This window comes from Sus scrofa, chromosome 9 (assembly GCF_054392235.1).
Source record: "Sus scrofa isolate SSC_HxYL_T2T_F1_AM1 chromosome 9, Sscrofa_HxYL_maternal_Yorkshire_Landrace_v2.0, whole genome shotgun sequence".
Lineage (NCBI taxonomy): Eukaryota > Metazoa > Chordata > Mammalia > Artiodactyla > Suidae > Sus > Sus scrofa.
Window position 1 is genome coordinate 41,551,468 of NC_139391.1, and position 16,550 is coordinate 41,568,017.

The 16,550-nt window shown below is 41.6% G+C and overlaps 1 protein-coding gene across 50 annotated transcripts in view; it reads right to left on the reverse strand.

Moving 5' to 3' along the window:
- Nucleotides 1-16,550, reverse strand: part of USP28 (ubiquitin specific peptidase 28) — a 63,314-nt gene that overhangs the window by 17,006 nt on the left and 29,758 nt on the right. For 16 of the 50 annotated variants that reach the window (XM_084976104.1, XM_084976101.1, XM_084976099.1 and 13 more), the window contains 8 exons: nt 13,089-13,175; nt 12,237-12,374; nt 11,189-11,262; nt 10,222-10,298; nt 8,689-8,837; nt 5,093-5,220; nt 2,009-2,104; nt 114-293 (listed from right to left, as the gene is read on the reverse strand). In XM_084976104.1, the coding sequence (XP_084832230.1) occupies nt 114-293; nt 2,009-2,104; nt 5,093-5,220; nt 8,689-8,837; nt 10,222-10,298; nt 11,189-11,262; nt 12,237-12,374; nt 13,089-13,175 (929 nt within the window). Of the gene's footprint in view, nt 1-113; nt 294-1,215; nt 1,291-2,008; nt 2,105-5,092; nt 5,221-8,688; nt 8,838-10,221; nt 10,302-11,188; nt 11,263-12,236; nt 12,375-13,088; nt 13,176-16,550 lie in introns of all 50 variants that reach the window. The other 34 variants (XM_084976103.1, XM_084976100.1, XM_084976098.1 and 31 more) reach the window with 3 other exon arrangements.

A 16,550-nucleotide genomic window follows, 5' to 3' on the forward strand; every position in this document is an offset into this window, starting at 1 on the left:
GCTCACGGCCTTTGATTAGCATGGTGAGTGCTAATCAGGGGGAAAGAGGGCACACAGTTCAAATTCAACCCCAAACCCCAACCTATACCATTTTAAAAACTTGTTTTTGTTACCTTTCCTCGGATGTCAGGTCAGAAGCTGCGCAGTGCACTGAAGACACTGGTGATGTCATGCATGTGTCACTTTGAGACAAAGTGCTTTCTGAGGCAGGTTTTGTACTAGCAAATTCAATCACGTACTTCAGCATATCCGGGAGAGGGAACCGAGCCGGGCCCGAGCCGTACTTGACATACCTAGGAGGCAGAGACAACAGAACTCTACTGCCAAGTCTGTCTTATGTTTTCAGGCTCACTGACAAAAGATCTGTTGTATGGAGTGTCAATGAAAAGGCTTATTCCCTAAAGACTATACGGGAGTTCCTGTCCTGGCTCAGCAGTAATGAACTTGACTAGTATCCGTCAAGACTCAAGAGCGATCCCTGGCCTCGCTCAGTGGGTTAAGGATCTGGCACTGCCTCGAGCTGTGGTGTAGGTCTCAGACATGGCTTGGATCCTGTGTGGCTGTGGCTGTGGTGCAGGCCGGCGGCTGCAGCTCTGATTCAAACCCTAGTCCGGGAACTTTCATATGCTGCAGGGGCGGCCCTAAGAAGGAAAAAATCACCTTGAGTCAGGGGTGAATCCTTTCTGGTTCACAGCAGGAGACAGAGTCTAAACGGTATAGCCATTAAGTTGACTCATTGGCACAGGTAAATGCTATAATTCTGGGATTCCCTTTACAAAAGGATAGAGTCATTTCATAAGTTTCTTCTCTGAATAAAGTGAAGGACACGGACATAGAACTAGGAAGAAGGAAAACTGTCTTCTTATAACACGATGACTCAAAAGCAACCACATGTTAGAGGGTAAGCAGCGAAGACACTTCATCTTCTCTAATTTGGAGGAGAAACAATGATTTCTCCTGTGGATGCGCCTGCCAGAGGGAGTTAGCTTTCACTGGAAAGGATGTTCAATACATAAGGCTGGAGAAACTCTGAAGAACTCTGCTATTCCTTAGATCCTTGTCAGTTACTGGCTTTTCTTGAGCTTTCATACATCAGGTATATCTGATTGTATAAAAACAATTAAAAATTTCCAGCCTTATGAAGTATCACTCAAACCTTAAAAGTGAAATACTGCCGCAGGTATAAAGTCCTGTAAATCACTTCCAGGACAGTACCTGAGGCATCGGTCTTCAGCTGAAGTCGATATTAAGACAACCAGATGATGGGTCACAACACCTCTTGGAGAAGGTCTTCCTAAGTGAGAGGGATGGAGTTGGGGAGGGGCGCCCACAGGTGCAGGGTCTTCCCTGGGCTGCCAAGCAAAGTTCTGCCTCTGCTCCCTGACCTGGCAATGATGTGGATGGAGGTCAGGTGGTGGCAGCAGCAAAACTGCTATGCAGATAAAGGGGGAAAAAGCCAATGACATTGCATGGGATTTCCTTCCTAAGTGACTCCCTAGGAAGTCACAGGGTGATTCCACACAAACAGCCCACACAAAACAGATGAACAAAAGGGAAAGGTTCTTCCACGGGAGAAAGGACGTAGCATGTCAGAAATATAAGCCCTCAATTTGAGTCAGTACCGCTTTAGGGAGAACACTACCCTTTTACCTTTCCCAAGCACCTCAAAAACTGCCTTCCCAAGACAAGAGGATTAGAGTTTTGTGAGTTACCTCTCCTGTGTTTGTAAAAAAGATGGCAAGGGGAGTAGAAAGAGAAAGGGCTGTGAAATCAGAGCTCTTCAGGACACTACCAGGAACTAACTGTGTGATGACTACAGCCCATGGATACTATTAGCTCATCTTAAAGACTGCTTCACACTTAGAAATAAACTTTTCTTAGCTATTTTATAAAACATACTGGTTAATACTTAAACTCTGAATTAATTTTTAGATATAAGCAAATTATCCAATTTTAACATCCCACTCTATCTTCCACATTTCTAAGTACAAAGGTATCTATGACTCACCTTTCCAGTTTTTGCTGCAGAACTTTTATTTCTTCTTTCAACTTTCGAATACACTCCCTCTTACTTCGAATAAGCTCTTTGCTCCTGTACATGTACCTAAGCAAATGATTATCCCACATGCAGTTTATATTTAAAAATATGAATGACATAAAATTGCAGCAAACTTGAGATTCAAGTTAACTGCCTTAATTAGCCAAAAGACATTTATGAAAACACAGAGCTAACATATTTAATGGTGAAAGACTGAACAATTTCCTCCTAAGATCAGGAACAATCCAAGAATGCTCACTCTTGCCTCATCTACTCAATGTTTTACTACAGACATAGCCAGTGCAAAAAGGAGGGGGGAAGGAAAGAAAAGTTATACAGATAGTAAAGGAAGAAGTAGAAGTGTCCTTAGTTGCAGATAACACAATGATCTACAGGAAATCTCAAGGAATCTACAAAAATGCATCAGAACTAATAAGTGAATTTACTAAGGTCAAAGGATATAAATTTAAAAAAGGGGGGAGAATCCACTGCATTTTTGTATACCCGTAATAACAAATGAAAAGTAGAGTTTGAAAAAAGCATATAATAGCATCAAAGCAATAATTATTTAGGGATAAACAATCAGATATGTGCAAGAACATCACACAAAAAAATATAAATCACTGTTGAAAGAAATGAAGACTTAAATAAATGGACCTATACCATGTTCGTGGTTTGAAGGACTAAAAATTGTTTCAATTTCTCCAAATTGATCTGCAAGTTCAACACAATCCCAATCAAATTCCCAATAACCTGGGAGTTCCCATTCTGGTGTGGTGGGTTAAGAATCTGACTGCTATGGCTCGATCCCGAGTTTCATTCCCAGCCTGGCACAGTGGGCAGAGTGGGTTAAGGATCTGGTGCTGCCACAATTGTGGCACAGGTTGTAGCTGTGGCTTGGACTCAGTCCCTGGTCCAAGAACTTCCATATGATGTGAGCGCAACCAAAAAAAAAAAAAAAAAAAAAAAAAATCCCAATAGTTACTAGGAGTTTTATAAGCTGATTCTAGTATTTAGACAGAAATGAACCAGAATAGCCAAAACAACTTAGGAAAAAGAAGAACAAAGTGGGAGGTTTATACCATGTGATGTCAAAATTTATAATAAAATCACAGTGATCAAGACAATGTGCCCTGGCATAAGATTACATAATATAATAAAATCTCTAGAAAAAGACTCACAAATATAAGTTCAACTCATGTTTGAAAAAAGTACCAAGATAATTCAATGGGGGAAAGAGAGTCTCTTCAACAAATGGTACTGGAATTAACCAGACATGCACATGCCTCCTTACCCCATGTGGCAAAAAAAAAAAAAAAAAAAAAAAACCTTTCCTCATACTATATACAAAAATAAACTCAAAAATGGGTCATAGACACAAATATGAGTTAAAATTGTAAAATTTCTAGAAGAAAAAAAAAAGAAAAGAAAACTTTTGTGACCTTGGGTTGGCAGGTTTCTTAGAACATAAAAAAGCCCTAACTATAAAGGGCAACTGACTCCAATGAAACTAAAAAATCCTGCTCTTCTAAGAAAATGGAAAAGGTAAGAAGAGATAGAAAATACCTGGATTTGTATCTATAATATATAAAGCACTCTTACAACTCAGTATGAACACAATCAACCAAATTAAAAAGCAGACAAAAGATATAAACAGATACTTCACCTAAGAAAATACACAGATGACCATTAGTGATGCACATGAAAGGACGCTCAACATCATTAGTTATCATCAGGGAAACACAAATCAAAAGACAACTAAGATATTCTGGAGTCTTCGTCGTGGCTCACTGGTTAACCAACCTGACTGGTATCCATGAGGATGTGGGTTCGATCCTTGGCCTTGCTCAGTGGGTTAAGGATCTCGTGTTGCAATGAGCTGTGATGTAGGCCTGCAGCTTCAGCTCTGATTGGACCCCTAGCCTGGGAACCTCCATATGCTGCACTTGTGGCCCTAAAAAGCCCTAAAAAAGACCGAAAACAAGGCAAACAAACAAAAAAACCACACCTAGAATGGCTAAAATTTAAAAGACTAATTCCAAGTATTGGTGAGGATTGGGAGCAAATGCAGCACTTATAGACTGCTAATAGGAATGCAAAATTGTACAGCCACTTTAGGAAACAGTTTGGAAACAGCTTATAAAGTAAAAATATACTTTTCATATGATACCCAGTAATCTTACTCCCGGGTATTTTACCCAGAAGTACTGAAAACCACACCAATACTTTTATGTGAAACTCATAGTAGCTTTATTCATAACTGCCTAAAACGGAATACATCTGAAATATCCATCACTAGTTAATGGAAAAAATATTGTGGGGCATCCCTACAATGTATTACTACTCAATAATATTAAGCAGGAAATCACTGATACATGTAACGTGGATGAATTTCAAAAACATTATTCTAAGTGAAAGAAAACAGCCACAACAGGGTTCACGCTGAATATTCATGTCCCTAATTATGACCTCAAGAAATGACAAAACTACGGGGCTAAAAACAAGTAAGTATTGTCTGAGGGTCAGGGAAAGGGCCTGACTGCAAAGGGGCAGGAGGGGACCTTCTGAGGGATGGAAACGTTCTACCTCTTGACCGTGATGGTGTCTACATTAGCTGAATACAGTGGTCAAAACCCATTGGCTGTACACCTAGAAATGGTAACATTTCTTTATATGTAAACTACATGTTAATAAAACAGACTTTAAAGAGATCAAATTCTACAAGTTTGTCTAGGATTTTTCCCCCACAAAAATACAAATAATATTTAGATGAAAAAGAAATACAGCGCAGCTACTCCAGATACTGTTTATCACTGGAGGCAAGAGAGCTTTCACCTAAGGCCTAGCTACTCCAATTGTTGTCCAGAGATCAGAAACATCAATAGCATCATCCATCCTAAGAGCTTCTTAGAGTTGCAAATCTTAGGCCCCAACCTAGATCTACTGCATCCAAATCTGCGTATCATCAAGACCTCCAGGTGAGTTCTATGTACAATATATTTAGTCACTCCTACTGCTGCAGCACATCAAGAAGACAATCAACACAGTACTCACCTGTCCATATAAATGATCTGAGGAAATTCCAGCTTATTGTGAATTTTCTCTGGCTGACCAAGGGACTGATTAAACTCAAATCTTGAGAGTTCAAAAGTCAACACTGGAGGTAGCTTTGTAAACCAACGCTGTGTCAGGGGTAAAAATGCGGGAGAGAAAAGTTAGTTTTTGGAAATAGCAATAGCCAGACCTAAACTATCCCCCCATGAGACTTTTTTCTTTTGGTATAGAATTTACATTTAAATCAAACTCACATTAGAGTTTTGTTTTGTTTTTTTAAATCCCCAATAGTACAATGACCACTTAGAATCATGCCTCCTTAGAGAATATGGTTAAACAGCCCTCAAGACTCCAAATTTACGAGCCAATGAATAACATTTTAACTCATGTATCATCCTCAGAAATAATGACCCTTAAATATGTAAACTGCACGAAGAATCTACACACGAAGTTCCTGCCATGCGTAGTGGGTTAAAAATCTGACTACAGGAGTTCCTGTCATGGCTCAGCAGAAACAAATCTGACTAGGAACCATGAGATTGCAGGTTCAAACCCCGGCCTCGATCAGTGGGTTAAGGATGCATCGTTGCCATAAGCTGTGGTGAAGATTGCAGACGTGTCTCTGATGTCGGCTGGCAGATAGAGCTTCGATTTGACACCTAGCCTGGGAATTTCCAAATGCCTCAGCTGCAGCCCTAAAAAAAGACAAAAAGACAAAAAAAAAAAAAAAAGACTACAGTGGCTTGGGTTACTGCGGAGGTGCAGGTTTGATCTCCAGCCCAATACAGTGGGTTAAAGGATCCAGTGTTGCCACAGCTGTGGCATAGGTTGCAGCTACAACTTGGATTCAGCCCCTGGTCTAGGAACTTCCATATGCTGCAAGTGCAGCCATAAAAATTTTTTTTGGAGTTCCCGTCGTGGCGCAGTGGTTAACGAATCTGACTAGGAACCATGAGGTTGCGGGTTCGGTCCCTGCCCTTGCTCAGTGGGTTAACGATCCGTTGTTGCCGTGAGCTGTGGTGTAGGTTGCAGACGCGGCTCGGATCCCGCGTTGCTGTGGCTCTGGCGTAGGCCGGTGGCTACAGCTCCGATTCGACTCCTAGCCTGGGAACCTCCATATGCCGTGGGAGCGGCCCAAAGAAATAGCAAAAAGACAAAAAAAAAAAAAAAAAAAAAAAAAAAAAAAATTTTTTTTAAAAAATGGAAAAAAAGAAAAAAGAACCAAAGAACCTATACACTATTCATCAGATCATCAGTATTCAAGAAATTTAAATCCTGAAGAAAATGGCTAGCCTAACCTAACCAAATAATTAGAAACTGACTAAAAAGACTAAATAGTATATATTTCTTATACTATTTATTTACAGTCTATCAACCAAAATTTAAATCCCCTTTATTTCTGAAAGAGAAACTTGAAATAGCCTCATAATGAGTTCTCAAGTTTGAGAAAATCCCTGAATTTCAAGAATTTACAGATCTCATTAAAAAACTTAGTCAAATCAACCTATAATATTACCTAGAGTTTTAAGAAAAGAAAGCACTGAGTTATAAAAAAAAGATCTCAATGGTTACTGATCACAGATAAGGAAAGGCACTTTTGTTCAATTCACCTGTACACCAGAGGTCTTATGAACAGCTTTATAATAATGTTCCCTTTACCAAAGGCGCGCATAGCTGCATTCCTTCTATGCACCCTTGTCGGCATGAGGTGAATCCAGATGGCCTGCCTGACCACCTCGGGGATAAATCCAAAAAGGCATTATTTTCTTCTCTCTCTCTCTTTAACAGAGAGGTCCCATTCATGAATAAAGGTCTCCAAAGGTCTAACGAACATTCCTTCTGTTTTCTAAGAGCATCATCAGCTCTGCACAGATGGTAGAGACGTTATGCTGCCCCCCAACCAGGAATTAATACTTTCCTTGAAAAGCTCCCTCCCAGTTCCAACACTGCTCTACGCCTAATGCATTTTGACAAGGCTCATGTTAGGTTCCCTATTTAATTCCAGAAAGATTTTCTTCCTCATAAAGTAATTACTGAGTTGGACTCATTTAAGGCACAATTCTGTTTCAAAATACATATGATAAAGGAGTTCCCACTATGGCATAGTGGGTTAAAAATCCAACTGCAATGGTTCAGGTTGCTGTGGAGACACAGGTTCGATCCCCAGCCTGGCACAGTGGGTTAAAGTATCCGGTGTTGCCATGGCTGCAGCTCAAGGAGTTCAATTCCTAGCCCATAAACTTCCATATGCCACAGGTGTGGCCATTAAAAAAAAGAAGAAGAAAAAGAATTACACACACACACACACACACACACACACACAAATGATGAAAGGAGAACAATCCACGCTGTGTGGTGCTGGCAATTGTGCTACAATGTAACTCACAAATTTTTTAAAATTAAAGTCTAGTTGATTATTAATATTGTGCCAATTTCCACTGTATAGCAAAGTGACTCAGTCATACATATATATATCCTTTTTCTTATATTATCTTCCATCATGGTCTATCCCAAGAGACTGGATATAGTTCCCTGTGCTGTACAGCAGGACCTCAGTGCTTAGCCATTCTAAATGTAACAGTTTGCATCTACCAACCCCAAACTCCCTGTCCATCCCACTCCCTCCCACTTTCCCCTTGGCAACCACAAGTCTGTTCTCTATGTCTATGAGTGTGTTTCTGTTCTGTAGATAAGGTTCATTTGTGCCATATTTTAGATTCCACATATAAGTGGTATCATATGGTATTTGTCTTTCTCTTTGTGACTTACTTCACTTAGTATGAGAATCTCTAGTTGCATCCATGTTGCTGCTAATGGATTAACTCAATAATTCTTAATATAACTTTAAGATGTTAATTACTTTTCTCTCCCTGTAACTTCCCTCTTTGTAACCCACAAAAATAAATAAATGAATCTTAAATTTTAAAAAATTTAGGAGTGCCCATCGTGGATCAGCGGTTAACAAACCTGACTAGTATACATGAGGACAGGGGTTCGATCCCTGGCCCTGTTCAGTGGGTTAAGGATCTGGTGTTGCCGTGAGCTGTGGGGTAGGTCACAGACACGGCTCAGGTCCTGCATTGCTATGGGTGTGGTGCAGGTCGGGAGCTGTAGCTCTGACTGGACCCCTAGCCTGGGAACCTCCATGTGCTGTGGGTGCAGGCCCAAAATGACAAAAAATAAAATAAATTAAAAAATAAAAAAAATTAAAGCAACAGTAAATACTATCCTAGGGAAAATATTCTAAATGACATACCATAGGAGTTAATCACTATATTTTTACTTCCCAAAAATATGGAGGCAGGGGGTTCTCACTAATCAAGTATAGGTAGGCTTCAGCAAAAAGAGAGAAACTTGATCATACTTAAAACATCAGAAGCAGGACCTTTATAGGTTGAACTCAAATTCATACAAGAATTTATTAAACACTAAGACTCACTACTCTTATCAACTCATGAGAAACTTCAGACTAGTCCAAGTTCTGTTAAGTGTAAAGTTATTTAACACATGATGTGAAAACAGTTTGCCCTAAAACTCAGTCCAGCCTACTTAGCTGGCTGTATCACTGGCAAAGCAAACAAGAATATCCAGCTCACCTCTTGTCCATACTTCACTGAATGATCGGAAGGAAGTGTCTCAAGGTCACCCTCCACCATGGCCCCTTCCAAACATTCGTCTAAGTTGCGATAACCATTTACCTGAAGGGGGTACTGGCCGAAGGTCTCGTTGTTACAAAATGGCTTTCCTAGACAAAGCAACAGATTGCTTTTTTAAAAAGACATCACACTGCTATCCTAAGCTTTTTCCTGGAATCACAGAGACAAGTTAATTCAGCAACTTGCTGAGAACTGGTTGAAGTATACTTAGCCTTTATGGCTCCTCTAATGAACCAGTGGATCCAGGCACAGATCATTAACAACTGCTAACATCACAAAAAGAAAAGACTATCAGACATTGTATGCCTCCTGATCAAAAACTGTCTGACAACCTGTAAATTAGTCTTGACTAATTAAAAAGCCTTATCTGGAAGTTCCCATTGTGGCTCGGGGTTAAGAACTCAATATAGTGTCTGCGAGGATGCGGGTTCGACCCCTGGGCTCTCTCAGTGGGTTAAGGATTTGGCGTTGCCGCAAGCTGTGGTATAGGTCACAGAGGCAGCTCGGACCTGGAGTTGCTATAGCTGTGGCGTAGGCTGGCAGCTGGAGCTCCAATTTGACCCCTAGGCTGGGAACCTCCATATGCCATGGGTGTGGTCCTAAAAAGAAAGAAAAAAGAAAAAAGCCTTATCTGAATCTGGTCAAACTAGATCCAATTACCAATTTACAAAAAGAGAAAGAACATGTTAAACTCTATCAGTTATGGAAGCAGCAAAATTTTAGACTATAGAGAATATAAGAGAACAAACAACCTAATTTCTTAAAAACTACATTTCAAAGATGAAAGAATGAAGGAATAGATAGTCTGCAGATTCCGAAAAGAACTTAAAAGATATATTAACCAATCACAAATGAACCACATTTGGGTCCTGATTAAAACTGTCAAAAAATATATATGGGGAAGTGTATTTATTTTTACACACATAAAATTATCTACTTATATACCTATAATATTATTAAACAAATTGGATAGGTGAACACTTGACTAGTTATCTGATATTAAGAAATGCTGTTTATTTGCAGTGACAATGGCATCAGATCGTTTTAGGAAGGCTATCAGAGGGGTGGAAAAACAGGGGTTAGATGGACACGACTGGCCATGTGTCCAACATGCAGCTTAGAGAGGCGCCTATAGTAACAACATTTTTGGCAGTCTCACTCAATGACACCTTGAGGTTAGAAACCATGCTGGAAGACATGACATGGAGAAAACTGTTAACATCAGTATCTGGCTGACATTAATACTAGATTTGAGCTGGGCAAATATCACACAGTTCAAAGACAAACACCGTGCCCATTTTACAGAGGAAGAAACTGAGGATCCATGACCTCACGTTGTTTGTCCATGATCACACACAATACTAAGAGGCAGAACCAGTATTTGGACCTACATTTGTCTGACACTCAAGCCTTTTCGCAGTAACACAGATGTGGTCACAGGTCTAGAATTAACATGTAGAGCAGAGAACGTACCTTCACGAACCCCTTCAGTGAGGAAGGTACCATAGAATAGCTGCACCATTGGATTTTCAGATTTGTTCCTGGGATTGCTACTTTTAAGACAAGGAAACAATTCTGTATCATTTGGATCAGATAAACAATACACTAAACCCAACCACCATTCAAAAGCAAAAATAATACATTTTCATCAATCTCCAAAGGGCCAGATATGGTCTAAAATAAATAACAGATTGGATCAGCTCAAATACTCATTAAACAAGTGTATGCCTGGAACTGTGCTAAATTCTGGAGAGATCAAGACAAAAGGCATGATCCCTGGCCTTACAGAGCTGAAAGTCTAATAGGGGAGTCACACATGCAAATACGTATAGGTCTATACAGTCAATATATACGTTCATATCGAGTGACAGAAATATACAAAGTATAGAAGTCGTATAAAAGTAAGAATGAACCCTCTTATGCAGTTTTACACAAGACAAATGAAATGAAAAGTTTATTTCTATAAGCCCATCTTAATTTATTATTAATCGTATAAGGTACTATTTGCACAGCTGTATGTGCACTTCTATCTAGAGTTCAAAAAAAATTTTAGGAAACTAATCTCTCTGGCTCTGTATTCGGCAAGGGATATTTATATTCTTTGCCCTGAATTTCATTTCTGTAAGTGACCAAAATAATTAAATCCAATATATCCATATTATACCACCATTTTCACATCAAGGACTGATTTCATTTTTTAGCACCTTTTACAGCACAGGTTATGACTTTAACCAACTTAATAGTTATGGCCCCTTTACTTAAAAGTTGTAGGCTCATATGGTTATCTATAGCCTTAGAGGGGTATAAATAAGACAAATATGCGTAGTTACCCCATGGGGTTTGGTAAAAATTGGTAATTACTACATAAGAAGAATTATATCCCCCCTATCATAATTCTCACTGAACCAGAAGGAGGTACGAGCAAATCCTCAACACTCACTTAACATTAACGGCTAGCTGGAATGCGTCCTCTAGCCAATCCAGGAGCTTGTGTGTGAATTCACTCACATCTTGCTACAAGAGAGGCACAAATCATGTAAGAGTTAGACCCAACACTATACTTAGGGAAATGAAAATCTGCCCTTACCCCACCAATGATTAAGATTCTATCTATTACTATGAAAGGATTTCTTTGTCAGGGCCAAATATCATGAAGATCCAAGGAGCACTGGAAGCCGGCTACTGCAGATAATGCAGAAGGCCTTAGGCCACCTCTGCCTAGGAGGAAACTGGAAAGCTACCCCTTCCGGCCACATCTATTTGTAATGAACTAACAAATAAAATCTTCCAGGGAGACCTTTAAAAAAAGATCCAAAGACCAGACTGTACTCCTCTAGAACAATATGAGATCTGAAAGGAGAAAGCAAACTTTCATAAAATGTTCTGAGAATTCTGTAGAACTGGAGGACCTCTAGACAAATGGAGAAAAAAAGGAATTCTATGAGGAAGAAGTTTCTCTAAGAGTGACAGCTTTGATTTTAATCGGAGGTTGGAAAAAGCAACAAACTAGAGTCTAGAAGAGAAAGATTGTTCAGAAAAGTCACTGAACTCAGGTTTAGCTAGTTTTAAAATAGAATTTCTATCTGGGCCATCCCAAGACAAAGGTGCAGACGAAGGATGGACTCTCCTTTTCTCCATGACCCTTTGCCATGATTCACTGAGGTTATTTTCCAATCTCCTCCCTTCTACTTCGACAGTCCCTGGAAAATTATATTCTTTCTACCATTTTTTTCTTCCTTCCTTTAGAACCGCCAGCAACCCCCCTCCCCGCACATGAGAGACACAGACACAGACACACATGTTCTTTTTACCACCTGTTTCTGCCTTCAGCACTCACTCTAAAGGGCAAAAGGAGGCACCCAGAGTCCTGTTTAATCGTGTTCACAGCATATGACACAATTAGAACAAAGCACCATCACAGTACTATTAACAAGGCATCATCTCAAACTCCAAAGTTGAGGCAAAACGAGGATTAAGACTTCCTGTACCTGCTGTTCCTCAGGTGATCGGAACGCTCCCTTTAAGAGGTCCAGGGCTGCTGAGGGGTCTACGAACTTGCGATTTGATCCTATCATCAGAGCAAACAAGTACTGAAGCTCCTGCATAAACACGATATTTCTCTTTTCCTGCAGGAAAGAGAGCGATGTGTGCACTCTTACAACCTCGTGCTTGGAAAGTGGGAACGCATAAAGAGAAAAGCTGTCAGTGATCCCTCCCTGATTTCTGTTTACAGAGATCCAGATTGGAGTCAGGTCTCAAACTTTGTTTTGGGGAAGGTCTGTGAAGGGACTGCCCTAAACTCAAGAACATCTATGGAGAAACAGAGAACACTACAGAAAGAGGCAAAGTGATGATTTTCTAGAGCCACTGGCCTCCCTCCTGTGAAGGTCAAATCCTGGGAAGAGCTAGAGATCTTGGCAGGAGACCACATCCTCCGGCAAGAATGGATGGAAGTCTCTTCGAAGAAGGCCCAGCAGGCCTGCGGCATCGGGTCATCCACGCTGCAACGCTAGTGCGAGGGGCGCAAGGAGCTGGAAGGAGGTGCAGACCAAGCAGGCCTCCTGACTCTCCCCGTTCTCCTCCCAGAGGCAGAAAAGCTGAGGCTGTCAGGGTGACTCACCACTTTCTTGGAACTGTTTATCTGATTTTATTCCTGCTTAACTTTACATTTTTGGAAACCCTTATTTCTTGTCACAAAGAAAGAAAACGAGCCATTTGAAAAGGAAAATCAATGTTGCACAAGCCAAAGAGCATCACAGGGACCAGCTTTAACCAAAATGTAAAGGCCGTTGGGATACCAGGGACTGAACAACAGGGAAGATTCCTCAGCACCAATTTACCGCGTGACTTGGACAGTTTTCAAGTGCGTTCTGTGGTCGACTATAGCCGAGGACGAGTCTGCGGAATTCAGGCAACTGAAAGAGAGACTGAAAAAAAAGATATGAATTAACAGCGTTTCTGTCAAAATAACTGCAGCAAAAAAAAAAAAAAATTACCTTAAAAGTATGTTTAACTGTCAACTTAGTAATTCTGTCTAAAGAAATAATAATGGCTACATATAAAAATTTAGCCTAAAGAATGTTAGCCCTTTTAAGGGAAAAACTGGAAACAACTGAAAGGCTAACAACAAGAAAAGATTAAATAAACTATAGTACATCTGTATAACAGATGTTCATATAGTCATTAAAATACTGTAAAAAAATGTTTTCATAAAGTGGACTACTACACAGTAGTGAAAACGCATCATGAAGAGCTACATCCATCAACATGGATACATATTCTTCGTGAGGAAAAGGTGCAGAAGAATAAAGAGTGTGATATTGTTTACATGAAGTTTAGTTATATATAAAACATGGCAGACTGCTCAGAGATAGATACACGTGTGGCTGCATCTGTGGGGAAGGGGAACCTAATAGTACAGGGATCGGAATCATTTCTTTCTGAAGTTGGGTGTGAGCAGATCGGTGTTTACTATTCACCGTTCTTTGTCATAAGAATTGTATTTTAGGAGTTTCCATCGGGGCACATCGGAAACTTATCAGACTAGGAACCATAAGGCTGGCCTCGCTCAGTGGGTTAAGGATCTGATGTTGCTGTGGCTGTGGTGTAGGCTGGCAGCTGTAGCTCTGATTAGACCCCTAGCCTGGGAACCTCCATATGTCATGGGTACGGCCCTAAAAAGACCAAAAAAAAAAAAAAAAAAAAAAAAAAGAATTATATTTTAAGGTTTTTTTGGGGGGGGGGGCTTTCTAGGGTCACACTTGCGGCATATGGAGGTTCCCAGGCTAGGGGTTCAACTGGAGCTACAGCTGCCAGTCTACACTACAGCTCACGGCAACACTGGATCCTTAACCCACTGAACAAGGCCAGGAATTGAACCCACAACCTCATGTTTCCTAGTCAGATTCGTCCCTACTGCGCCACGATGGGAACTCCTACTTTAAGAAATTTTTTACACCAGATATCTAGTGGGCAGAATTGGGGAAGAATTCCTTTTTTTGCTTATAAATCATACATTTTCCAACTATGATTATCTTTTGAAAGTTAAAGTTTTCTAAAAAAAAATCTCTTGTGCAGTTCCCGCTGTGGTGCGATGGGATCAGTGACGTCTCTGGAGCACTGAGATGCAGGTTTGATCCTCACCCAGCACAGTGGGTTAAGGATCTGGCATTGTCACAGCTGTGGCTTAGGTAGCAACTGAGGCTCGGATCTAATCCCTGGCCAGGGAACTCCATATGCCACGGATGGCCAAAAAAAAAAAAAAAAATTTCTTGTATGAATGTAACTCCTCACCCCAACACACCCCTCAAATAAAAAACCCTCCAGCCCACAAACTGGAACTCTTTTTTGTTTGTTTTCCTTTTTATGGCCGTACCCACAGCAAATGTAAGTTCCCAGGCTAGGGGTAGCATCAGAGTTGCAGCTGCAGGCCTACACCACAGCTTGCAGCAACACCAGATCCTTAACCCACCAAGCAACAATGGAACTCCCCAGATTAGAACTCTTGAAGCAGCATCCTGGGTAGCCAATAGGCCTCTGACCTCCCTCACTCCATCACAAGCCCTACTGGGATTCAGCCAACAGGAGGAGTGCACACCTGGACTGGGAACTAAAGTCAGGTTGGGCTGTGATATCAAAGTTCTGTCTGGAGCCAGGGCTGGGATGCTCAGCTCCAAACACAGCCCGCTCTCCTCTCTCCCTATCTGCCCTCTCTACCAAGCACATCTTTCTTCCTCCAGGTTTCATCCCTACCCTGCTGACTACCCCCTAACATTTTCCAGGACTTCCGTTCCACCCTGAGAAAGAAAAATGCCTTTACGCTTTCAAGTCCCTTCACTCCGCTTCCTCACCTTCGCCAAAATCTGGCTTCCCCCAAAGATGCTGTTACTCTTAAAAACGACCAGAGCATGAGCTAATATTACCCACATTTCCCCAATCCAATATCCAATTGATCCTCTGACATCTGCTTGTATTCCCGTAGTCTCTGTGTCACGAGGTACCTCCTCCTCCTCCTCCTCCAGGCATCAACATCTACAACTTCAGAATCATCTTCGACTCCTTTCCCTTTCTTAACCACTCACATCCAGTAAGTGAGAAGCCCCTGGAACTCTGCCTCTGGGGGTGATATCTTATTTGTAACTACCTCCTCTCCATCTGTCCCACGACCCGCTCTGATCAAACTCCCCCATCACTGCTCACCTGGATCAGAGCACAGGGTCTTCTGCCTCCAGAACATCCCCTGTGCCAGTTCACTCTCTGCTCAGGCCCTTCTAACTGTCGTTCTAATATGACCCAAATACAGTCCTGATTCACTGAAGACTCTCAAGAGAGCTCTACTGACTATCCCAAGTCCTGCCACCCTCACTAGGTGACTTCGGTCAACATCCAGTCCATGGGACATCCTGTTAGCTCTGTTTTCAGAATAAATCAAGATTCCACTGATGGCTAGCAGCCTGGTCCCAGCCACCACCTCCCCTCAGGGACAACTGCAGCAGCTTCCAGTACTCTCCATTCTGCTCTCCTCACAGTAGCCAGAAAGAGCCTTTTAGAATTCGGGTCAGTCCGTTACTCCTCTGCTCAGAACCCTCAGTGACTCCCCACTTCACTCAGAACAAGCCCAGTTACCTCTCTGACCTCATGCGAGGGACCCTCGCCTCTGCTCCCAGCATTCCAGCCACTCAGGACTCTGATGTCCAGTGAACATGCCAAGCTCACTCCCACCTTGGGGCTGGGGCTCTGTGCTGTCCTCTACGTGGAACGTTCTCCCCGCACAGCTGCCTGGCTCCCCGCTCACCTGCGGCGTATTGGGCGTGTGCTCCAATCTCACCCCCTCCCGAGCCCAAATCTCAGTTTATGCTGGAACCTGCTCCCGCCCTCCTGCGGCCAGTCCACTCTCCCTTATCCCGCTTTCCTCTATCACACTGACCACCATTTAACATACTATATAAACTGACTGATTTAGTTAACTGGTTAGTTTTTCAACAACTTACTGATTCTTGTTTCAACGATTTATTATTTCCTATTCATTATGCTTTGTCTGTCTTGCCTCACAAGAATCTAAATCCCTAAGGGCGAAGCTCTGTCCTGGTTTGGTCTGCTCCTAGATGTCAAGGGCTTAGAACAATGCTAAGTATACAGCAGGCATCCAATTCATTTTGGCTGAGGGAACGCAGGTACGTTCCTTCAGTCCAGGGACCGCCTGGCTTCCTGAGCACCTTACCTCTCGTGACCTGTTCCTCAACCTCATCTCTACACCCACACCCAGGATGGGCCAATACCTGAACAGCTGCCAATTCTCAGGT